The 27,218-nt window shown below is 34.3% G+C and overlaps 1 protein-coding gene across 5 annotated transcripts in view; it reads right to left on the reverse strand.

Moving 5' to 3' along the window:
- The window catches only part of LOC106089047 (gamma-aminobutyric acid receptor subunit beta), a 144,681-nt gene that overhangs the window by 15,240 nt on the left and 102,223 nt on the right, over positions 1-27,218 (reverse strand). For all 5 annotated transcript variants that reach the window (XM_059361251.1, XM_059361250.1, XM_059361249.1 and 2 more), the window contains one exon: positions 19,180-19,464. In XM_059361251.1, the coding sequence (XP_059217234.1) occupies positions 19,180-19,464 (285 nt within the window). The remainder of the gene's footprint in view (positions 1-19,179; positions 19,465-27,218) is intronic.

A 27,218-nucleotide genomic window follows, 5' to 3' on the forward strand; every position in this document is an offset into this window, starting at 1 on the left:
ATCTGCCGATAAGGGGACTGAAGCCCATAAAACCATTATTTATTACCCGATTTCGATGAAATTTGAAACTGTGAGTTTTTCTGAGCTTCACGATATCCGACCTTAATATGATTCAGATCGGTTTATAATTGGATATATCTGCCAAAAAGACCAATATTTTGTTCTACAAAATTGAATGGTGACATATATATTAGACCACTCAATGTCCGCGCCGAATTTGGGTGCATAAGTAATCCAATTTGCACCGGATTGTGACGATAGGGGATTTACACATATACCCGGGGTGGTGGGTATCCAAAGTTCGTCACGGTCGAACTTAATGCCTTTTTTTCTTTTTTTTAACTAATTTATTATGTGAATAAATGTTAAAGCCTTGTGCTGCTTGTCGTGTGTCTGCCTGCAAATCTCTTTAGTTGTCCGTCCGTCTATGAACTTCAGCGAGGGACATGATACTGCAGCTGATAATTTGGAAACTTGGTCATTTCGTAATATCGTTACAGCCAAACTTCGAGGTGAAATAAAAGGGTTTTATACCTATTAGCATTGGATGAAGGTATAGTTATGAAATCACTCCCCTTATTACATCGTAAAGTATTAACATGAGTCTCCAAGAACAAACGAATATGGGTTTGGATATTGTAAATCGATGTCCTTTGATCTTTCAAAATGGCCCAGCAATATAAATTGGAAGTTATTCTAAAAGAACAGCATTTTATGTACTTCCAAAGTGACAAAATTTATTCTATTCCCACATCTTGAGAAGTAACGTAGAATTATATTGCATATCCCAAATTTAAACGCTTCCATGGAATATAAACTAGGGGGAGTTTTGAATGAATTCCATTATTTTTAGTTGGAAATCGACATATCCTTGATTGAGTGTTCTGTGTTCCATATGGCCTTTTTGAGCATTTGAGTTAGGTATTTAAAGAGGGGTTTCGCCATACGCCTGCAGTATTTAAGGTGGGCTTTCTTGTAACAGTTTTTGTAGCAGATTGTTTTCATGTCGACTTAACGTTGAGCTTTTTTTGGAAAAAAAACCTTGGGATTATTAAACGAACAGAATAAAAGAGCAAATAATATTTGGATGTAGAAAAAATGTTGCAACCCTGTGTTAAAATCACAACATTTGGTGCAGTTTTGGAGGACATCCCGATCCCCAAAAACTAAATTTTTTCTACGTGTTTAGAAGAAAACATTTTGCTCGGCGCCCTTTCTTAGTTCGTAAAGTACCCTAAGGTTCTATCCAACTGTTCAATGTTTTTTTTTACGGTTTTTTTTTGTACTCCCTGAACCAGCGGTTAAAAGTATGCCAATTTGTTTATTGTACACGACTTCACTCAAAATTTGATTTGTGGTTTAAGCTGTGGATAGAATTTTAAATTATCAAGTCTCATTTATTTAAAAAGAGTGATAACTCAACATTTTGTTTTATTCCGGCACATGTGTAGCAATAACTAACCATCAGTAAGATGATTGATTTTGAGTTATGACACTTTTTAAGTAAGTGAGTAATTTATGGAACTTAGTATCTAACATAGTGGAATGTTTCATGTGACTCTTGATAAATTAACAATAATTCGATGGTAGTACATTTGATTTTCAATAAAAACGGTGAGTAAAACAAGAGGGATTCATATGTATGTATATTAAATAATTTTTGTTTTCTTTAAAAAAATTGTCAACCAAAAATATGAAAAGTTTGCTAAATTTCTTAGTCTAAAGTGTCTCAATTTGATATGGGCACAGACAATGATTTTCTTGCAATTTAGTCAATTTAATGTATGAAGGCATTTCTGTGCAAAATTAACTACAAAAGACAAACAATTTATTACTTTTTTAATTGCATTGGTAAATAAAATAAATAAGAAATATAATAACTTAAAACAAAATTTGAAAATTTGAATTTTTATACCCATTATACACTATAGGATGGGGGCATATTTAATTTCATCATTCCGTATGTAACATATGGAAATATTGAACTGTGTCCCCATAAATTATTTATATATTTTTGATTGATGGTCTTAAAAATATAAGTCGATATAGCTAAGTCCCTCTGTCCGGGCGACTTTCATATGGAAATATTGATCTGTAACCCCATAAGTTATTTGTTTATTTCCGATTGATCGTCTTGACAATATAAGTCGATTTAGCCAAGTCCGTCTGTCTTTCTGTCCGCGTGTCTCTCCGTCTGTCTGTCCATGTGTCTCTCTGTCTATCTGTCTGTCAGTCCGTGTGTCTGTTCGTCTGTCTGTTCGCCTGTCTGTTCGCCTGTCTGTCGCATGTGCATTTACTTTCGAACGAGTTAAGATAGCCGCGTGAAATTAATTATACCCTTCACCACTACTGTGGTACAGGGTATTATAACTTAGTGCATTTGTTTGTAACATCCAGAAAGAAGAGAGATACATCCATTGATAAGTATACCAGACGAATTAGAATCACTTTCTGATTCCATTTATCAATGTCCGTCCATCCATGTTAATTTGTGTACAAACTACAGGTCGCAGTTTTCATCCGATCGACTCCAAATTTGGTATAGGCATGTTATTCAGCCCAGAGACGAAGCCCATTGAAATAGGAAAAAATCGGTTCCGATTTGGATATAGCTCCCATATATATGTTCGTCCGATTTGTAGTAATAATGCAATAAAATGGTCATTTGTTAACCGGCTCTCTCGAAATTTGGCAGGAAGGATTTTCTCTTGACTCTCGACATTGTTGGTGAATTTCATGGAAATCGGTTCAGATTTAGATATAGCTGTCATATATGTATATCGTCAGATTTTCACTCCTGGAGCCACTGCAAGCTCATGTATTGACCAATCTTCCCAAAACTTCGTACATCGCTTTTCTTGATGACTTCCTCAATGTTTGTAAAGTTTGGTCGGTTCAGATTTAAATATAGCTCCCATATATATGTTCGTCCGATATGCAGTAATATTGCAATAAAATGGTAATTTGTTAACTGATTCTCTCGAAATTTGGCAGGATGGATTTTCTCTTGACTCTCGACATTACTGGTGAATTTGATTGAAATCGGTTAAAATTTCGATATAGCTCTCATATATAAATATCGCCCGAAGTTAATTTCTTGAGTCACAGAAAGCGCATTTATTGGCTCATCTTGCCAAAATTGTGCGAATAGCTTTTTTCGACGACTGCCACAGTATCTGAGAAGTTTGCCTTAAAACGGTTCAGATTTAGGTATAGCTCCCATATATAGGTTCATCCGATTCTGAGAAATATTGCACAAAAGTGCTCATTTTTTGACCGATTCTCTCGAAGTTTGGCAGGAAGGATTTTCTTGTGACTCTAGACATTACAGGTGAATTTCATAGAATTCGGCATAGATTTAAATATAGCTGTCATATATGTATATCGCCCGATTTTCACTTCTAGAGTCACTGTAATCGCATTTATTGACCAATATTGCCAAATTTTTGCACAGCGCTTTCCTCGGCAAATGCAAATTTGAAAATGCTCCCCATGAACAAGAGCAAACTTCTCAAATATCAATGAGTGCAGTCCGATTCAAGTTTAAGCTCAATGATAAGGGGCCTCCTTTTTATAGTTGAGTCCAAACGGCGTGCCACAGTGCGACACCTCTTTGGAGAGAAGTTTTATATACCTCACAAATGTTGTCAGCATTAGTAGAGGAAAATCACCGTTGAAAATTTTTTCTGATGGTCTAGCCAGGATTCGAACCCTGACGTTCAGCGTCATAGGCGGACATGCTAACCTCTGCGCTACGGTGGCCTTCGGCACCTACCCCATTATCTGAGAAGTTTGTTCGAAATCGGTTCTGAATTAGATAAAGCTCCCATATATATGTTCGTCAGAATTTGCGTAATTTTCAATAATGTTCTAATTTTTCCATCACAGTTATTACAGTTTGAACATATTTACTCGAAATTTGATAAGGATTGCTTATTAACACATCTGAAATCATTCGCCGAGGTCCATCACACATTGTAGGGTATTATACAGTCGGCACCGCGCGACTTTTGCCCTTCCTTACTAGTTTTTTTACTGTAGGCAGGGGTCATGTATACCGATGCTAGATTTAAAGTCTTGGACACATTGAAGGCACATTGATATATCAATTTTGCTCAAATTTCGCACAGTGACTTGTGTGGTGCCCCTTGACATCTGTATGGAATTTACTTCAGATCGTACTACATTTGGATATAGCTGCCATATACACCGACTTCCCGATTTAGAGTCTTGGGTCCATAATATGCACTTTTTATCCGATTTTACCAAAATATGGCACAGTGACTCAGGTTAGGCCCTCGGACTTTGAAGTCGAGTATGTTCTATATCGGCTTATATTTGAATATTGCTGCCAAATATATCGATTAACCGGTTTGCCCATAAAAGCTTAATTTTCCGATTTCGCTGAAATTAAACACAAAATGCTGCGTTTAGATTACCAGACATGCTGAGTATGGTTTAGATCGGACCGTAATTGGATATGGCTGCCATATATAAAATGCGTATGATTAAGACGAAACTCGGAGAAGTGAGCTGTTTTGTAAGGCTTGAAAGAAAGGGTCCACATTAGACTGTAATTTGGTAAAAGTGTACGAGAACGTACGTAGAAAAATTTAACGAACAGTTGGTTTAACAAAATGCGATATTCGTGGTGGTAGGTATGCATGGAGTATTCGAGAGAAAGATTCTTAAATATATGAACCAGTTTGCGATAATGGAGAATATAGGCGACCACGAGCTCTATGACGATGATAGCATAGTAACACGCATCAAAATACAACGCCTGCGTTGGCTAGGTCATGTTGTCAGAATGAATGTCTTCATCCGCTCTAGCAAAGAAGTCTTTTGAAGGCAATCACGGTGGTACACGCAAACCGGGAAGACCAAAAGCCCGATGGAAAGATCAAGTAGTGGGAGACACCTCGAAACTTGGTGTCAGAGATTTTAGAATGACCGCAGAAGATCGAGGCGATTGAAACGCTATTCTACGTTCGGCTAGTGGAACAAATATTCTGTCATAGCCAATTAAAGTATAGTAAGTAAGGTTTCCAAAGTTCGGCACGCCCAACCATAATACGTTGATACTTGTTTTTTTGTATACCCTCAGCCATATGATGGGGGTATACAAATTTCGTCATTCAGTTTGTAACACCAAATATTCGTCCAAGACCCCATAAAGTATATATATTATTGATCGTCGTGACATTTTCAGTTATCTAGCCATGCCAAGCACCCTTATTTTCGGAGGAGCACAGCTAGGCGCTTGAAATTTTGCACAAAATTTTTCTTCGTATAGGTCGTATGGGATTGTAATTGGGCCATATCGGTCCATGTTTTGATATAGCTGCCATATGAATCGATCTAGGATCTTGACTTCTTGAGCCACTAGAGGGCGCTATTGGCATTCGATTTGGTTGAAGTGTTGTGGTATTACTTTCAACCACTGTGCCAAGTATGGTTCAAATTGGCTTCCATATAAACCGATATAGCTGCCGTATAAACCGATCTGGGATCTTGACACGACTTGATCTTGAGCCTCCAGGCGGAGTAATTATTATCCGATTTGGCTGAAATTTTATGTAAAGTTATTTTTGGTTCGCAACAACGATTTCAAGAAAATGGGTTCATAACCTGATACAGCGCCCATACAAATCGACCTCCCGATTATACTTCTTAGGCCCCGAGAGGACGACATCTCCCATGACCTTCAATATATGTGTCGAATATGGGCTGAATCGGCCAATAGCCTGATACAGCTCCCATACAAACCAATCTCCCGATTTTCCTTCTTAAGCCCGTAATGGGCGCAATTCTTATTCGAATTGCCTGAATTATCACACAATAACTTCCACTATGGTCTTTAACATTCGATTCCATTATGGTCCGATTCGGACCATTACTAGACACAACTCCAGTAATTCTTATATATTAGCATAGGAATTTTCACCCATTATCAATTCTTTGCGTAAAAAGAGATACCGGGCAAAGAACTCGACAAAAGCTATGCTTAGTGGAGGTTAATTAACATTCGGCCCGGCCGAACTTAGCACGCTTTTACTTGTTTTTTAATTCTGAATTATAGATAATTTATAAAATGCAAGCACACTATAGTAAGTGTAATTTTGTTTTTTTTTTTATGAAGATAGACATTAAAATAAAAGAAATTAAGCACACATTTCGATTTGCCATAAAATCTTAAACTCATCATTAAAATAAAAATGTTGTCCAATAATAATTATATATGAATAATATTTAATGCAAATAAAGGCTATACAATTGTAATCAACCAAAACAAAAAAAAATGTATCGATACCGTCATAAAATATTAAATAAATTCGTACAGTAATTTTTTTTTGCAAATTTTATTTGAATTGGAACTATACTCATAGGACTAGTTTGCTTGGAAATTTAATGTATTCTTCTCAAAAATTTGTTATGCAAAATTCGTGAATTCCAAGCTACATAAAAAGAATACTTAGAAAAAAAATGTTTTTCAATTAAAAGATCTGCAAATTTTCCTTTTTTAGAATTTCCAGTTTTTAGAAACTGAACTCGTTAAAATTAAAGATCTGAATTTTATATGACATGATTCTTTAATGTCAAAGATAATTTTTTTAAATTTTAAAAAATATATCTAGAAAAAATTACTTACCGTATAAAATTCAATTCACTTTATCTACAAAAATCGAGTTTGACGAGTCCAGCGTTGGTCGCCGATTTTATGGTTGCTCTTATAGTTTTGCAATGAAATAATTAAATACAGTAAATGAATTTCGCAATTTCTATATCATGGAAGTATGGATGAAGATTTATCGAAGAGTTGGTAACGTCGTTACCAAAGAAGTATATTTTTCGATTGTGATTTTGAGAGTTGTACAAAATTTTTGTTTGTTTCTCTTTCGAGACGAGCTCAATGATCGGAGATGCAAATGGAAAAGGAAAGCCAAAGATAGCAACACACACACCAACCACTATAGGGCGCGTTTCGTCTTTGGTTAGAAGTCTTTGCAACCTTATTAGGTGTGATGGCTTCAAGGGCCGTGCTTTGGTATGTTGTATATGAATCGTATTAATAGCGAAAACGCATCAATGATACATTTACCACTTTAACCACACTCGACAACCCTGACTATTAGCTATACTTTTCCCAATGCATTTATTTTTGTGTAATGACAGACATTCTTTCTGTGACAAATTACACTTCTTCCGTACTACACATGATTTTGTGAATCTGTTGGAAGTTGTATTGAAGGCTTCGAACGCTAATACAACGGCAATGGCTCTCGCTGTTGCTCCGTGTGCCCAGGTTCGAATCCTGGCCGGGCTCTGCCTAATTTTTCCATTTGCATTTCCGATCTCTGGTGTGTGTTGCTATCTTTGGCTTTCCTTTTCTATTTGTATCTCCGATCATTGAGCTCCTCTCGAAAGAGAAACAATCAAAAATTGTAAAATTTAATGATCTTCGCCCTAACAGGCAAAAACTTGAAATTAGGTTATATACAATATATACGAATATCGAATTAGAATAGAATATATGTTTTAAACTCGAAATGCATTTTGATTATGATGACATATCGAAAAAAGCTGGGCGGTGAACAATAAAACTCAACCCATGTGTACATAAATGGATAAGCAAAAAGAATAATGAATTAAGTAGGCTCGTTTAGGTTTAAGTGGCAATCTGCCATTAGACTCACTTAGAAGTTTTTGTCCATTGTGATACCACAGGAACAATAGAAGGAGTTGCAGAAGATGTAACTAACTATGAAATAACATGGATACGAGTATATCAAAGTGTTTGGGTGAAATGAAAAAAATGAAAACTGGAATTCAATGCAGAGTTTTACATCATTTGGAAAATGATACCATTGGATAACCTCCCCCATTGGCTAGGTCGTAAAATTATTGTCATATAAATATACCAACACAAGGGTAGAAAAAGTTCGGACCCATTGTTATGCCTTTTTTCAACAAAGTGGGTTTTTTATACCCACCACCGAAGAATGGGGGTATATTCATTTTGTCATTCCGTTTGCAACACATCGAAATATCCATTTCCGACCCTATAAAGTATATATATTGTTGATCAGCGTAAAAATCTAAGACGATATAGACATGTCCGTCCGTTTGTCCGTCTGTCTGTTGAAATCACGCTACAGTCTTTACAAATAGAGATATTGAGCTTAAACTTTGCACAGATTCTTTTTTTTGTTCATAAGCAGGTTAAGTTCGATGATGTGCTATATCGGACTATATCTTAATATAGCCCCCATATAGACCAATCGGCCATTTTGGGTCTTAGGCCCATAAAAGCCACATTAATTATTCGATTTTGCTGAAATTTGGGACAATGAGTTGTGTTAGGCCACTCGACATCCTTCTTCAATTTGGCTCATATCGGTTCAGATTTGGATATAGCTGCCATATAGACCGATCTCTCGATTTAAGTTCTTGCACCCATAAAAAGCGCATTTATTATCAGATTTTCCCAAAATTTAGGACAGTGAGTTGTGTTAGGACCTTCTACATCCTTCGTTAATTTGGCTCAGATCGGTCAAGATTTGGATATAGCTGCCATATAGACCGATCTCTCGATTTAAGGGTTTGAGCCCATAAAAGGCGCATTATTGTCAGATTTCGCCGAAATTTGGGACAGTGGGTTTTGTTAGGCCCTTCAACATTCTTTTTTAGTTTGGCTCAGATCGGTTCAGATTTGAATATAGCTGCCATATAGACCGATCTCACGATTTAAGGTTTTGGGCCCATAAAAGTCGCATTTATTATCCGATGTCGCCGAAATTTGGGATAGTGAGTTGTGTTAGGACCTTCGACACCCTTCTTTAATTTGGCCCAGATCGATCCAGATTTGACCCCGATCTCTCGACTTAAGGTTTTGGACCCCTAAAAGTCGCATTTATTATCCGATTTCGCCGAAATTCGGGACAGTGAGTTGTGTTAGGCCCTTCAACATTATTCTTCAATTTGGCCTAGATCGGTTCAAATTTGGATACATCTGTCATATAGACCGATCTCTCGATTTTAAGTCTTGGCCCCATCATGAACAGATTTATAATCTGATTTCGCTGAAATTTAATACAGTGACTTATGTTAGGCTTTTCGACATCCGAGTCGCATATGATTCAGATCGGTCTATATTTGGATATGGCTACTAAAAAGACCAATATTTTGTTCTACAAAATTTACCAATGTCTTGTAATTATTAGACCTCTCAATATCCGTGTCGAATTTGGTCCACATCGGGTCATATTTCGATAATGCTGCTATGGGGGCATATATAATGCTATTGTACCGAATTATGACAAAAGGTGGTTTACATGGATACCCACTACTATTTAAAGTTCGACCCGGCCTAACTTAACGCCTTTTTACTTGTTTTTTGTGTAGATAAGCTAAACGAAAACAAGTGTATATGGACTTAAAAAAATATATATATTGACAAAAATTCTGAGAGGCTACAGATTCTCTGGGGGTGGCTAAGTCCACCTCCCCCCCCAAAGGACTCCCTAGCCACGCTAATGCACTTAGGTCAAATTAACCCTAATTTTTGTCAGTTTTTCTAAAAGTTTTTCCATAACCTACACTATATATTTTTGTTTAGTTAAAATAATGCTAATGTAGTTAAATAATAAAATTTATTTTTATACCCTCCACCAAAGGGAGGGGTATACTAATTTCGTCATTAGTGTAGGTCAGTTGGGATTGCAAATGGGCCAAAATCGGTCCATGTTTTGATATAGCTGCCATATAAACCGATCTTGGATCTTGACTTCTTGAGCCAATAGAGCGCGCAATTCTCGTCCCATTTGACTGAAATTTTGCACGTAGTGTTTTGGTATCACTTCCAACAACTGTGTTAAGTATGATTTAAATCGGTTGATAATTTGGTATAGCTGTCATATAAACCGATCTTGAATCTTGACGTCTAGAGCCAATAGAGCGCGTAATTCTCATACGATTTGGCTGAAATTTTCCATGAAGTGTTTTGTTATGACTTCCAATAACTATACCAAGTATGGCATAAATCGGTACATAACCTGATGTAGCTGGCATATAAACCGATCTGAGATCTTGACTTCTTGAGCCTCTAGAGGGCGCTATTCTCATCCGATTTGGAAGAAATTTTGTACAACGGCTTCTATCATGACCTTCAACATACGTGTCTAATATGATGTGAATCGATCAATAGCTTGATACAGCTCCCATATAAAGCGATTTCCCGATTTTGCTTCTTGAGCCCCTACAAGGCGCAATTCTTATCGGAATGCACTGAAATATTACACAATGACTTCTACAATGTTCAGCATTCATTTATATTCGCAATTGGACTATAACTTTTTATATCTCCAATAGCATAACAGTTCTTATTCAATATTCTTTGTTTGCCTAAAAAGAGATACCGCGCATTGAACTCGACAAATGCGATCCATGGTGGAGGGTATATAAGATTCGGCCCGGGCGAACTTAGCACGCTTTTACTTGTTATTATTAAAATAATTATACCAATTCATGAGCAAATAAAAAAAGATGTTCGCATATGTTCTCAAATGTTGTTGAAATTATCCCTCACATCTTAGAATTCAAAAATTTTGCATTTTTTTTTTGTTTTTCAATATCGTGGCTAATGTAAAATGGAGAGAGATTCCTTTGAGTATATTTCCACAAGCATTTCGTCTTCTGGTGTTCGTTCAACTCAGCTGAAAAGTAGCAAATTTTCATTAGCAATATGTGGTTTATAATATGTCTATAATACTCAAACGATAAAAAATTATGATAAGTATGTTGTATTATGAGATTAGAATATTAATTTTGGTAATCGATATGAAGTACATGTAGAAAAATAAGATATTTCTGAAGCATATGAATACTTATTATATATTTTAAGATATTTTGTTTTAAATTTGTATATCTAATACTACACATAATATAAAATATTTAAGGAATAAGTGCAAACGATAATAAAGCCTTGAAGTTTTTTTTAGTAACTTCATTGTAGTTCTCGAAAGTTTAAAAGACCTGTACAAATAATGTTAATTCTTAAATACTATGTGCTCATATAAGCCTGCAGTACCTAAATTATATAGTTTAATTAAGTAACTATGTTGTTTTAATTGTAGTTGTATTAAATATTTCACATATATATATATACTTTTTTTAGGGTTATATATCTGATTTTCCTAATATACTCAGGTTCAATCAAATGCACTTGAATCGAAATTTATTTGAAACTGATACAAAAGTCACATCTAACAAACAGAATTATTTTCATTATACCAAATTGCCCTTGATTACATATCTCTATTAACATAACATAATCTGTATTTAGAGACAAAGAATTAGTAGATCTCATAGAAAACAAACTTGAAAAGGAAAAATTAAGAAAGAGTTAAATTATGCATTTAAATTTTATGCCAATTGGTCACCCAATTTTTTGTAGTTTGAGGTTTGATGGTGGCAGTTTGTTTGTTAAATAAACACTACGTTAAAGAAAATAGTAATTAATGAAGAATAAAAAACCACATTATATAGTTCCATTAAATATTTAATATAATTAACACTTTGGTTATAAAGTGATTGAATTCATAATAGATCAATTTGATAGACATCGTTGATATTACCTATAGATTACAAGTTAATTAGTCAATTGTTAATGTATATGTGGTATTTTTCAAAGCATATTGGTGTGGTCATTGTGTTGTGGTAATACATTGTAGTATGGTCCTAGATGATAAGACAATAAATGTTTGATTTTAGGTAAATATTGAAGAGCTGTAATAGTTCAATACATGCTGAATTTGGTCGTATTGAATTTCGTTGTCGTCATAATGGTGTTGAATAAACAGTTCTTAAAACTAAACCAACCTTGTTGTTGTAATGATTTCATATCATCAAGAATGTCATAACTCAATGTCAATCACTGCAACAAATGTAACACTATGCGAAAGGATTTATGTTTATATTGCAATTTAATTTAAGTTTTATATTAAAATATTTTACAATAGAAAGACTTTGAGTTTATGTGAACTTTAAAATTTTATCTTTTAAATTTTTTTACTTTAGTTTATTTTATTTGAATTTATTTCATTCTTTCTATATATTTGAGTTTTATGGTTTCAATTAGTTTTTATTTTAGTTTTCCTATAGTCATATAATATCGTAGCCTATTTCGCAGTTTCTCTTATATATATATACAAATAAATTCTTGTCTAATGTTATCATAATTGCCTATTGTTTGTTGCATATGTTACAAACTTTTCATTTAAGGGGTTTTAGTAAACCAATGGCTAATGGCTTAGAGTATTATAAAGTTCTGTTTAAGACTTCATTAAAAAGAAAAGGTATTTTGTTTCATTTTTTAAGGTTTCTTAGAATGTCATTGTAGCATACGACATGTTTTTGAGTTAACAGTTAGCATAATGAAATATGTATGGCATGAGATAATTTCGTCACAGTTAGAGTAATCGAGTACTCAAGTAATCATGTAATGAAGTCAATGCAGTAACCATATGATAATGTCACAATGTTGTATTTTTATTTCAATTTAAGACTGAGACAACACGAACATTTTTTACGTCGCGTTTTCGCCCATACGATGACCCACATACTCTATCTATGTGGGTGACGAAAATGGGCCGCAAAAAATGGCTCGGGTTGCCTTGGCCTCCATTAAGTCATTAGAGGTAATGAAGTAATCAATGTAAAGCGAATGCAGATTTTTCTCGTATATGGTTTTGGGTGCAATGTTTCGTATAGGTATTTAGTTTATGTTTTCTATGCTGTTCAATAAATTCTCGCATTATGTTCTACCGGTATCCAATTAGACCGAGTTAGGTTGTTTTTTTATTTTTGGGGGTCATGTCCTTGTATTTGTTTTAGGGATTTTTAGCTTGGACAGCCCCCAAACCGTTCCCTAAGTTCAATAATGTTTGTTGTTATGCTAATTAAAGTTTTTTTTTTCAAAAGGAAAGGGGTAGCCGTTGCATGGTGGTGGTTGTTGTGGTGGTGGTGGTGGTTATGATTATGTCGAAGTGCGTAGAATATCTGATGATAACCGCTGGAACGACGCCAAAAGCTATAGAAAGCAGGATACCTGTACCATTTTAAAAAAGGAAACTAATTGCGGCAGACACGTGATATTATGTGGCAAATATCACATGGTCGTCTTTGGTTATTGTTTATTTTTTTTTTTTTGGTTTTTTGCTTTGCGTGTGTACTTACTTTTAATGTTTCGCATATGCTTAGTGGTTGGCGTGACAAGCGTTTTGTTTTGTTTTTATTTTTGTTTTAAAAGGCGGAGAAGAATAATATCTGTCTGGCACATCGGCCCCCCTCTGATGTATCAGAATGGGAATAAAGTGCCTGCTGCGTTTGCGTTTTATTGTTTTGTGATAGCAGAACCATGATGAACAGATTGGTCCCAGCATGCAGCATGCTGCAAGCCGAGTGTCTGTGGCAAAAGTCTTGGCTAAGTTAGATACATACCTTGTTAGTCAGTGTCGAAACGACAGAGTTAAAGCGGGTAGGGAAGGAGCAGGAAAGACTTTAAGTAGGGGATGGGAAAGTGGCTAAGATATGGGCAAGTAGGGAGCTTGGGTAGCAAATCATCATCAGCAGCAGCAGCAGCAGCAAAGTTCAAGTGATTTCACCACACGCTGCGTTTTTATCTTTCATTCTGGGTTGTAATTTAGCATTTTGGATATTTCGTTGTTGGACTCTTGACGGAATTGGCGGAAGCTGGGCGTATATGATATCAGGGTATCATTGCAGGTTATGGCATGTTTTCACCCCATGTAAAGGCATGCATCTCTGCCCATTGTCGTCTAAACAACAAGGAGCAATGCATTTTTCATTGATTTCGTTTTCTATGCAATCGCATATTGCATAGAGACACTCTGGCCGACTCACTTAGGTGGCCGGCCCAAGTGCAGGGAAAACATGACATAATCTTGCTTTGCTTAACAGTCGGATGTCTGTCTCTGTTGGCTTATCTGTGATCAGTTTTTCTTTAGATTTTCTTTAAGTTCTTTTACTTTTAGTTATTTATTTTCATTTCGAAGCTGCTCTGCTGTAAATGCATGACGCGCGTGCCATGGGTGGGTGTTAGTTTAATATTTTTTTTATACTAATATTTGTTGTTGTAGTTAAAAAAGTGGTCTTTTGGCGGCATTAGGAATGATTACTTTTTTTGTTGAACGTTGTGTTTTTATAGTGGTATAGAGGAGAGCGAATGTAGAGCGAGAGAGAGAGAGAGAGAGGTAGTGAGAGTTCAAAAGGGGTCCGGTGGGTTCGAGTGACTCGAAACTCTTTGGCTTGGAAGGCGAAAAGTCGCAACAACAATGAGTTTGTATTTATTTTCTTCGCATGATGGTGATAAAGTTTCTTTTCGTTAAAAAAGAAACAAATACGAAAAAAGAGATTTCTTTTGTGTGTTTTGCTGTTCATTTTATCATGTTTGCATTTGCTTTTGTTTTGTCTTGTTCTGCAACGAATTAAGTTATTGGCATTAAAATTTTCTTGGATGGACAAGAGAGACTTAGAGAGATAGAGAGAGAGTGAGTGTGTGTTTTGTTTTATGTAGACCTCAAGGGGTCCTTGTTTAGTGGCTTTGTGATCTGTCCTCTTTGGATTGGGTCTCTTGTTCCAAGAAACTTTTGGCCTACACTGAAAGAATTGTTTCGTTTAGTAAAAGTTTTCAAATGTTGGCTTTGTTGATAATTTGAGAATTTTTGCAATTTTTTGTTTATACCTTAAAAAAAAAAAAATTTGCCAGAATTACCAATAAAATGTTGCCAGGGATTCCCTTTCCATATCCATTATCTCCTTAACCTCAGAATATGTGTCGCAAGTAAATGGGCGATCTGGGTTGTAGTTTTTTTTTTTAATTTTTGTGGGTTTTTTGTAGTAAACAAAAAATTTAAACAAAATATGTGAAGTATCAATACGAAGTAGATTTTTATAGCCCACGTCATAAAACGGAATTATCATAACTGCGTTATGAAGCCTAAAATTCGCAGATAGCATACGAACGAGCTAGATTTAGAACGTTAATCCAGAGAAGACGTTGCCACGAATTGGCCCACCAGGAAGACCCAATTCGTGGCAACGTCCTTTCTCCAAAAAACGGGTTTTATATCCGACCACCTCAAATCTTGGCCAGGAAACTCAGGAGCGTACTAGTAAGAGTTACAGTTGTAGAGAGGTACAAAGGTTGGAGGTGGGTCCTGATAGTCCACTAGCTCTATAGGAGAATAAAATTGCAAATTTTGCCCAAGTTCTCACGGAGAACAGGGTCAAATTTCTCACATATTAATGAGTGCATTCCGATTCGATTTTAAGCTCAATGATAAAGGACGTCCTTTTTATAGCGGAGTTCTCACGGCGTACCGCAGTGCGACATCTCTTTGGAGAGAAGTTTTTACATGGCATAGTACCTCATTAATGTTGCAATCATGTTACAAGAAGGTGAAAAAACCGCAGAAAAATTTTTTTCTGATGGTCTCGCCAGGATTCAAACCCAGGCGTTTAGCGTCATAGGCGGACATGCTTAACTCTGCGGTACGGTGGCCACCACTTTAGGAGAATAATTATAGCAATACTAACATACGGCTCAGCAGTATGTTGAACGGCGATGGAGAGGAGGTACGAAATAAAGACTTTAAAAAATTACAACAACGGAGGAGTGGAAAATGGTAGCAGCAGGCCATACTATCGCTGGCAGCATTCGAAGAGCTTTCGGATCGGAAACTTAGAAGCCACTTAAGGTCGAGTGCGTGACACTGTAGCCAGCGTCACTGTCTTGGTCTGATGGTATGTTATGCACCACTAATGGATCGAAGCAAACAGGTCTTGAGTTTTCCTTCTATCTGTCTGACCATAACACGGAAATGCAGGCGCCAATCCGGGCGTTCACACATTGTGAGAAGTGATACAATGCCAATGCAGGGACGTCGAGCGTAAACAGAGTATTGTAAGTTGGCTATAAGGGCCATAACAGGACGTTAAGGTTGCGAATGTATAAGAAGTAGATTAACGCCCTTTGCATTTTTTGCGTGTTAGGCCATAACCGAGTATCGGCGAATGAGAGGGCAGAAGATTGGAGTCGACTAACTTGGCGAAAGTGAATCTCTTAATGACACTTTTAAAGTGTTTGGTATTGAATAAAATAATAACGGTAGTTACTGACGAAAATTGTCTTATTTCTCTAAGTTAACATTTTTTAAAACGGTTCTTGACTACTATCGCATTTTTACATAACTCATAAATAACATCTCAAATCGATGCTATGGGCTTTTGCCCAATGGATTTCATTTCCAGTGTACTTTGTGCAGTACCGCGGAAATATCCTGGAAACTTGAAGAGTTGGCGTATTTGTCGAACGGGAACCTATTAATTTGCTTTAAGCGTCATATAACAGACATATTTAACATATCTCCAACAAGCGTAATGTAATCACGTCTATAGATACGGAAAAATTATGTCCAAATGCAAAATTGCTCATGCAAATGCAAACTTTGCCCATGAACATTTCACTAAGGAACAGGAGAAAACTTCTCACATATCAATGAGTGCAGTCCGATTCAAGTTTTTAAGCCTCCTTTTCATAGCCGAGTCCGAACGGCATGCCGCAGTGCGACACCTTTTTGGAGAGAAGTTTTACATGGCATAGTACCTCACAAATTTTGCCAGCATTGGGAGAAGAAAACCACCGCTGAAAATTCTTTCTGATGGTCTCGCCAGGGTTCGAAACCGGGCGTTCAGCGTCATAGGCGGACATGCTAACCTCTGAGCCACGGTGGCCTCCAAAATTCAAAATTTGCCCTTGAACATTCCATTAAGGAATAGGGGAAACTTTCCACAAAAAAAATAGTGCTGTCCGGTTCAACAGTTTAGCTCAATGATAAGTCCGAACGGCGTGCCGCAATGCGACACCTCCTTGGGGAGAGGTTTTTACATGCAATAGTACCTCACAAATGTTGCCAGCATTTGGAGGGGATAACCAAAATTAGTTGGCTTAGATGAAACTGGAAATTGTCCACAGCTTTGTTATCATTGGCTAAAACAGAGATCGCACTCAACGATTTCTGCGAACATCGCGAGTACTCTGAAGATGAGGAAACTAACAACACCTGCTGCATAAATGCTCCATATACGAAAATAGAAGAAGTTTCATATAAAGGAAATGAACATTTGCAGAATATCAAACGCTAATTAAAGGTTGCGACAACTTGTACAAAATCTGTGTTATTTAGGTCATGTTGAGTGAATATAAGAACGAGAAGATAAAAGAACTGGTCCTTCTAGGAAAAATCAATCGATGGGAGACATTTCGACACTTCGTGTTACTATTGGGGAAACGCCTTGAGATTTTTTCGGCATTCGTTTCGATCATCTAAGCAAGGATGCTTCCCTTTACTGTAACAATGTTTCTAAAGAAGTTTGTTTGCAGTTAGGGTGTACACTCGATTAATCGTTATTCGATTAATCCATTAAGCGTGACCTTTCAAAATAATCGGACAATTGAAAATGAAATATTTTCTAATAAACAAACAATCGAATAATATAGAACGATTAATCGATTAATCGTTTTGATGTTAAAAAAGTTTAGAAACATATGAATCGAGTCATTCGTCTGTGTTTTGTTTAATCATTTGAACCTTATTTGGGAAAAATTTCATTCGAATGGGATGAGAATATTTTGAATAAACTGGCTCCATTTGTCCTATTCACAAATCAAAACGACACCTATGTAAAGGTCAAAATCTCAAAAACGTAAATTAGACATATAAACCGATTAATAGTTGAATCGATTAATCGACAACCGCCTTCGGTCTTGTTCGATTAATCGTTGAGCCTGAGTTTTAAAATAAACGAATAATCGAATAATATTAAAATACACATAACCTATTTGCAGTATACTTAAGCAAACCAGCATGTTATGGTTATCTATTCCCATCAAGATTTCGTCCAGGGTAAAAGTATGATTAAGAGAAAGGCCAAGGGATACAATTTTCTTATTGAAAATAGTTTCATAAGTTAAATTTTCTTTAAGTATTTGAAAAAGTACAAACCGCTATAGCAGTAAACCTTTAGGAGGTTCATTTTTCAATAGTGCTGGAATTTTGTTAGTGTGTTAAATGTCAAATGTATTTTTTACAATTGCGTATTGCGTTATTCTTACGAAACAATTTCTTTCAGTGCATGCTTGTTAGAAAGTGTTGACTCTTCTGTTATATGTGTATATGTTAATCCTGTTTTTGTGGTTAGTATTAAAGTGTATTTGGTCTGTATATAGGAGTGCTCTTTTGTGTGATGAATATTTTTTATGTTTTTGTGTTTCTTGTGAGAGTATAGGCAATAAGCACAAGAAATTTCGAACTTATTGCGAGGTTTATAAAAATGTTGCTTTGTTTCTCTTTTGAAAAAGTAGCTTATCGAGGGCTTACTGTTGAAGTGAATTGGTGGTGGCTGTGGTGGTGTTCGTGGTAGTAGTAAAGTGTGGTGTATTTGTATAAGTGGTGTGTATGCAAACGAACACAACAGGTACTGGCTTGGTATTGTGGTTGGCAGCACATGTTGTCTTCGCCAGATAGCAGAATTTTGTACTATTACGTTATGCGTTTGTTTGTAAGATTTGTATTTGTATTTACTTTTCAAATAATTTACAGATAGAAGTAGAAGAAGAAGAAAATCTATGTAGTATACAGTAATAGTGGTAGATAGTAGTAGTAGTAGTAGTAGAAGTAGTAGTAGTATGTACGTTATATTGGGTGTCCAAGGCCATAAGCTAACAAAACATTCGTTATTGCACTTGTAATAGGTCTGTTCCCTTTGTTTGGAGAGGGTTGGGCCAATGTTTTGCCAGCTTTTATGGTTTTTGATTTTGTTGGGAAAGAAGGCTTGGATCAGTGTGTTCTCTTTGATTTTCTCATTAATTTTCTACAAAATGTACACGGATAAATTAAGGACACACTTATAAGAAAGACGACATAAAAATGTTTAAAAAGAAACACAAAAACGCAAAAAATGTACAGGAAACTCAATGATAAACGGAAAAGATATAGAATTAGACCAAGTACTTAGTAGATGTAGTAGAATACGGTTTACAAAGAAAAAAAAAAAGTTACACATGTACAAAATGTCAGAAGTTTGATTTTTGTTTACCCAATAAACTGGCAAAGACCATCACGAAACATGTTCCGAGATAGACGTCAATCGATTTGACATAAGAAATTTTCGGCAGCGCAGCATTTGTCGATGACATCAAAGTTGTCATGGTCAACACAGTGGTGACACCTAAAGCTACACGGGCTGGTGTAGCATTACGATTAAGCCAAAATGATACCCATGATATAATAACGATCAGTCCAGAGGGTATATAAATTTGAATAAGATAATAGCCCATCGAACGCACAAATTGTATCTCGCATGCAAGACGCGAGTAATTTCCTGTTGTTGTTAACGTCGTCGTTGTTGCAAATTAGTCCAATTTTTGCAACAAATTTGAATTCCATACAGCAGACATCGAACATCAGACATTAAACACCCGACATCGTGGACATACGTTTTATTGGGTAACGCATGTAACGCAGCGTGGCGTAACGTAGCGTAGCACATCGTTGTAACATCCATTATGATTAAAAGTGTATGTTTGAGTGTGTGTGATTTTATTTGGATTTTTTTTTTTCAAATGTTGTCACAAACACATACAAACGTCGCATTCGATCGCCGTGTTATAAGGGAGTTGTAGCAAAAAAAGTAGAGTAGAAAATTATTTATGTTATTACAAGGAATCTTCTCAACAAATTCTCATAAATCAAAAGACACAACATTTATAATTTTTATAAAAAAAAAGGAAAACGAAACAAAAAGTTCACAAAATCAAATAACTCAAATACAAAGGAAGAAACAAAATAAAAATTATTCAAACCAAAAATCGCTTAGGATTTCATTTGTAGGGATTTTGTAATAAGTTAATGTTGTTAATAATTAAGGTTACGTACATACACGCAGACGCACACTCACACAAAATGTTAGTAAATTAGTAATAATGTTATGTTAATTTATGTTGTTGTTTATTTTTAAAAAAATGTTTTCTCTTTAGACAAACCACAAAAACAAAATTCACAACAAACAATTTGGCATAGCATCAAAAAATATTCGAAACTATAAAAACAAACAACAACGAGACTAAACCAAACCATGGAAAAAATATATATATGTAATAACAACAACAAAACAAAAAATAAATAATTGTACAACAATGGAAAAATCAAAAACATACTTGTGGCGGGCAACAAATATTCGACTGACACAAATTATAAAATGATTTATTTCCTTTGGATGGTGATTGTTTGTGTGTTGTTAGTGATGGTGTAGTTAGGAGGTAGTAGAGTCTTGGTGGCGGTGGTGATGGCGATTACAGCGAGACACAAGGGTATAAAACACACAAATGAATGAAATGGTCAATAAGACAACAAAAAATCTCACAAAAAAAAGAAAACAAAACCAAACGGCAAAAGTAAACACAAAAGACCAATGACAAGTGCGAGTTGTGATGACAACACAAACAAATACTAAATCATAGCTGTGGCGTTGGCGGCTGCTTAGACGGCGGCGGCGTTGTTTGCTGCGCCTTTTTCTACAATATTCGGATTACAAAAACAGTGGCGCAAAGAGTATTTAATTTTTTTAAGCTGTCAATCATTTTCTTTTTCTTAAAAAGAGGCCTTTGGCCAAAATGTCAAAACTTTTTTCCATTTATTTCCTTTGATATTGGAATGTGATAGACATTGATTGTTGAGATTATTAGTAGCCTTTGTATACTCTGTGTCCCCCTGTAACTTGTAATGCAAAATGACTGTAAAAGGGAATACAAATGGCATAATAAATCAAATGAGACATGAAAATGTTAAAGTTAACAAATAAAGGGAAAAAAATTAAGGGAAATGTCAATACAAATAGAAGTAAAATGAAATATTTGAATGTAAGAGGAGGAAAGTCTAAAAAAGTCAATGTTCATTTTGTAATTGGGATTACAATTTAAAAGAGGTAACTAAAAAATGAAAATGAAAAAAATGAATCATATATACCTAAATAAGAAACAAAAAACAAACAAAAACTTTATAGAAAGAAAGACCTCGAGCTTGAATTAAAAACAACAATATTAAAATAAAATAAAATAAAATAAAATAAAATAAAATATAATAAAATAAAATAAAATAAAATAAAATAAAATAAAATAAAATAAAATAAAATAAAATAAAATAAAATAAAATAAAATAAAATAAAATAAAATAAAATAAAATAAAATAAAATAAAATAAAATAAAATAAAATAAAATAAAATAAAATAAAATAAAATAAAATAAAATAAAATAAAATAAAATAAAATAAAATAAAATAAAATAAAATAAAATAAAATAAAATAAAATAAAATAAAATAAAATAAAATAAAATAAAATAAAATAAAATAAAATAAAATAAAATAAAATAAAATAAAATAAAATAAAATAAAATAAAATAAAATAAAATAAAATAAAATAAAATAAAATAAAATAAAATAAAATAAAATAAAATAAAATAAAATAAAATAAAATAAAATAAAATAAAATAAAATAAAATAAAATAAAATAAAATAAAATAAAATAAAATAAAATAAAATAAAATAAAATAAAATAAAATAAAATAAAATAAAATAAAATAAAATAAAATAAAATAAAATAAAATAAAATAAAATAAAATAAAATAAAATAAAATAAAATAAAATAAAATAAAATAAAATAAAATAAAATAAAATAAAATAAAATAAAATAAAATAAAATAAAATAAAATAAAATAAAATAAAATAAAATAAAATAAAATAAAATAAAATAAAATAAAATAAAATAAAATAAAATAAAATAAAATAAAATAAAATAAAATAAAATAAAAATAAAATACTCAAACTCAAATAATCTGAAATAAACTTAACATATAAAATTAAATAAATTAAATGAAATAAAATAGAATAGAATAAACAACTTCAAATTAAAAAAACTTGAAAAAATTAATGCAAATTTGCACACAAACATTCCTTCCCTCGAAATATGCGTCAGAGACCCCATAAAGTATATATATTCTCGATTGTCATTTCATTTTAAGTCGACCTTGACATGTCCGTCCGTCTATCTGTCGAAAGCACGCTAACAATCGAAGGAGTTAGGCTAGGCACTTGAAATTTTGCACAAATACTTTTTATTAGTGTAGGTCGGTTGGGATTGTAAATGGGCCAAATCGCTCCATGTTTTGATATATTATCAATTATCGCCCGATTTGGCTGAAATTCGGCTCGTAGTGTATTTGTATCACCTCCAACAACTGCGCTAAGTATGGTCGGCCTACAACTGGTACAGCTGCCAAATAAACCGATCTTAGAACTTGACTTCTTGGGCCGCTAGAGGACGCAATTCTTATCCGATTTGGCTGAAATTATGCGTGAGGTGTTTTATTATGACTTCCAACAACTGTGCTAAGTATGGCTCAAATCGGTTCATGACCTGACGTAGCTGCCATATAAACCGATTTTGGGTTTTGACTTCTTGAGCCTGCAGAGGGCGCAATTCTCATCCGATTTGGCAGAAATCCGGCACCTGGTGTATTTGTATCACCTCCAACAACTGCGCTAAGTATGGTCGAAATCGGTCTGCAACCTGATATAGCTACCATATAAACCGATCTGGGATCTTGACTTCTTGAGCCTCTAGAGGGCGCAATTCTCATCCGATTTGGCAGAAATTTTGTACCACGGCTTCTTCCATGACCTGATTCGATCTATAGCTTGGTACGGCTCCCCTATAAACCGATTTCCCGTTTTTGCTTCTTGAGCCCCTACAAGGCGCAATTCTTATCCGAATGGACTGAAATATTATACAATGACGAGAACTACAACTTAATATAGCTCCAGAACAGTTCTTATTCATTATTCTTTGTTTGCCTAAACAGAGATACCGCGCAAAGAACTCGACAAATGCCATCCATGTTGGTATATAAGATTCCGCCCGGCCGAACTTAGCACACTTTTACTTGTTATAGCTGAGCCCGAACTGCATGTCCAATCTCACCATCTGTTGGTTAGATTGGGACAAGAAAATGCGACCTGTAAATGGTCGGATAGGAAGAAATGCATAAATCTTCTTCTCGATAGTGGTAGAAAGTAAAATATATTGTAATTTACTCCCGATTGTCAAAATCCACCTCAACGGTGTTAAGAATAACTTGACACTCCGACTTTATCAGATAATGTGTGCAAACCGCCTTAATTTATTTACTATAAAATTTTTAATTTTTTTTATTGCATTTAATTGTATAAGAAAAAGTTTTAAAACTGAAATCCCAACACTCGTTGACTTAAATAGATAAAAATATTTCAAATCATGGATGGACATTTCTGTTGAAAAGTATTGGATTGCCCAAAAAGTAATTGCGGATTTTTCATATAGTCGGCGTTGACAAATTTTTTCACAGCTTGTGACTCTGGAATTGCATTCTTTCTTCTGTCAGTTATCAGCTGTTACTTTTAGCTTGCTTTAGAAAAAAAGTGTAAAAAAACTATATTTGATTAAAGTTCATTCTAAGTTTTATTAAAAATGCATTTACTTTCTTTTAAAAAATCCGCAATTACTTTTTGGGCAACCCAATATAACAAATTTAAACACATAAATGATGGTGTGTATTATTAAATGAAAAGAAAAAAATAGTTTTAAATATTTGAAAAAAAAAGTTTAACAAAATATTTGAAATTGAAAATTAAGTCACAATTTGTAGCATTTGATACGAGTTATGTTAATGACGGCGATTATGATATATCTGTCGTTTGTGGCTTGACCTGGTTTTTTAATTGTTTTGCTGTTTTGCAAGACCATGACTACCGTGGGCTCCTACGAAATAAGGTGGCTTTTCTGACTGGTGGAATGGAAAATTCAACGAATAACCGAGTTGATGCTGTTTTATTTTTTTTTTTTGTCTAAGATGAGAGAGAGAGAGCATGCTGGGGAGGGCATTTCATATGCAGTTACGACTAAATGTAATATGAACTCCTTTATGGGCTGGCGTAACTTAAGTAAATCGTAATTACATTCGCTATGACTTTTGGGGATGTTTAGCATGATGATACGTTGATGAAATGTTTGATTGTTTTCATACTTTTGAATAATTATACATACACAGAACAAATGATTTTCAATAAATAACAATATATGTAGTAATGTTGGTTGGTTGGTTGGTTTATTTTAATTGGTACGATTAAATTTAAATTTGTTTAGCAAGTTTTTGTAGATATGCTATAATGATTATAGTTTATAGATGAAATAGTGAATAGATGATTAACTGATAGTAGTTTACTGATAGATAAAGTTATTGATTATGTTGATTATTGCCATAAAAATAAATAATTCTATGTGGTTAACAGTTCTAGCTTGGCTTTTTCTAATGTTTATAAAATTGAGGAAAACTAAAATAATGTTTGCTAAATTAAACGTTTTCTATGATACATTCCTCGTAAGATTCTATAAGCTAATTTATTTAAAACTACAAATAGGTCTTTTCAGATTTTGTTCTCATTCATAAAAGAATTGGTGTCATTGTTGTTGGTTTGTTGTTGATTTAGAGAGAAGATGAGGTTATCATGAAGGCCGAATTCGAAACTATCAACATTTTCTCACTATATCCTAAATCCAAATTTGTATTCTTTTCGGATTTGTTTTTCGCCTTAGTTTGAAAATGTTACAGTTTGAACTCTTATGTTGTTGTTTGAAGTACGAGTTTATGCGAAGACATTGAAAACCAAAGGAGATAAAGAGACAAACTCAGTGGGGATGGTAAACAATGAGCAAACAAAACTGTTGGAATATAATGAAGAGTTCAACAAAACTAAAGAGCTTCACATGCCATAAACTAGAATTCACAGAAAATGCATTCTTCCTAAAAACAAACAAAAGAATAATAAATAATAAGGACTTGAATATTGCATACGGATTCACAGAGTAAATTTTATCCAGACTGAACTAAAGGAGTTTAAGGCAACCATTTTATAAAGTTGGTTACAAGTCTAGGCCCTGACTCACAAATAACTCAGAAGTTAGTATAAGCCACACAACTAGAGATCACAAAATTTCATCATATCATTGAAGTTTGAATTTCGTGGCCTAATTGAGAATTGCTCTTGATGAAGATATACCAGAGCCTATATATATATAGAAAAGAAGTCGACTATATTGAAACATACGGTATACTGTATTCAAATGTAGTTGAAGCGATGCAGATGTTGCACAACACAGTAAATTGCTAAAAAGGCAATGTTGATATTAAAGATATCAGAATGAGGGCGTTAGAAGTAATAGTTGGATAAAAGTATGATAGTTGCCAGCAGTTGTAATTGAAACATTAGTATAAATATTTGCTGCATGCTGTAATTCAACGATTAGATTTAAGGTATGTACAGTGGAATTCAGATTTCGTGTTGCAAAATAAGACCAACTGATATGGCTTTTAGATTTTTCATTATACCATCCATCAAAGATGGGGGTACGCTTCCTAACCTGCTAGTAATCTGAAAGTTTGTACAAGTACTTCTTATTGGTCGGTTGAGATTGTAAAGGGGCCAAACCCGTTCAGATTGAGCTATTACAAATTTGCCCATTAAGAACCGCCAGGAGACATCTCAATAAGTGCGGTGCGATGCAAGTTTTGGCATGGCTGAATGCATCACAAATATTGTTGGGATTATTGAGGTGATAACCACCGTTAAAAATTTTTTCTGATGTAGTATATGAACCCAAATGATCATCATCACATTAGCGCCACATTAGCTTTCTAGATAAAGTTGTCATACAAACGGATGACCGATTCGAATTTTTTAGCCACTAGAGGGGCCAATATTGTGACAAATGAGTTATGGTAGGCGTTTTAATAATAATGCTGTAAATGTTGGCGGTCGAACAGAAATTTCTTTCAACTGCCATGGCACCACCACTGTGGTACAGGGTATTATAAGTTTTTGCATTTGTTTGCAACGCTAAGAAGGAAAAGAGCTACCCCTATTGATAAGTATACCGATCGGCTTAGAATCACTTCCTGATTCGATTTAGCTATGTACGTCTGTCTGTCTGTCTGTCCATGTATTCTTATGATCAAGGTACAGGTTGCATTCCTTGTCCGATTGTCATGAAATTTTGCGCTGATCTCTTTTTTAGCCCAAGGACAAACGCTATTGATTTAAAAAAAAATCGGCTCAGATTTAAATATAGCTCCCATATATATCTTCCATCTCATATGGTCTTTTAAGGCTGTAAAAGCCACAATTTTGGTGTGAGCTTTACAAAATTTGGCATGGATTGTTTTATTCAACGTCCTAATATGTGTGCAAAATTTCATAAAAATCGGTTCGAATTTAGATATAGCTTTCATATATACCTTTCATCCGATATGGCCTTTTAAGGCTGTAGCAGCCACAATTTATGGTCCGATCTTTACAAAATTTGGCATGAGGTGTTTTCTTTAAAGTTTCAAAATGACTACGAAATTTCATAAAAATCGGTACAAATTTAGATATAGCACCCATATATATCTTTTATCCGATTTGGAGTTTAAAGGCTGTAGCAGCCACAATTTTGGTCCGATCTTTACCTTATTTTACAAGGTGTGCTTTATTTGACGTCTTAATATGCGTGCAAAATTTCATAAAAATCGGATCAGATTTAGACATACCTCCCATATATATCTTTCATCCGATATGGACTTTAAAGGCTATAGTAGGCACAATTTTGGGCCGATTTCTTCAAAATTTAGCGTGAGTTGTTTTGTTTAAAGTTCCAATGCAAGTGTAAGGTTTCATATAAGTCGGTCTATGTTAAGACATAGCTCCCATATATATGTTTTGTTCGATATTGTCTTTTAAAGATGTAGAAGCCACTATTTTAGTCCGATCTTAACAAGATGTTGTACGAGGTGATTTATGTGACGTCTTAAAACGTGTGCAAAATTTAATAAAATTCGGTTTGTAATTCGGATATAAGTCCCCGATATATCTTTCAATCGAAATAAACTTTAGCCTGTAGAAACCACAATTTACGCATGATTTTGCATGAGACGTTGTATTTGACGTTGCAATACGTGCGCAAAATTCCATTAAAATCGGTCCCGATTTAGATATAGCTCCAATATATA

The sequence above is a fragment of the Stomoxys calcitrans genome, chromosome 1, assembly GCF_963082655.1.
Source record: "Stomoxys calcitrans chromosome 1, idStoCalc2.1, whole genome shotgun sequence".
Taxonomy (NCBI): domain Eukaryota; kingdom Metazoa; phylum Arthropoda; class Insecta; order Diptera; family Muscidae; genus Stomoxys; species Stomoxys calcitrans.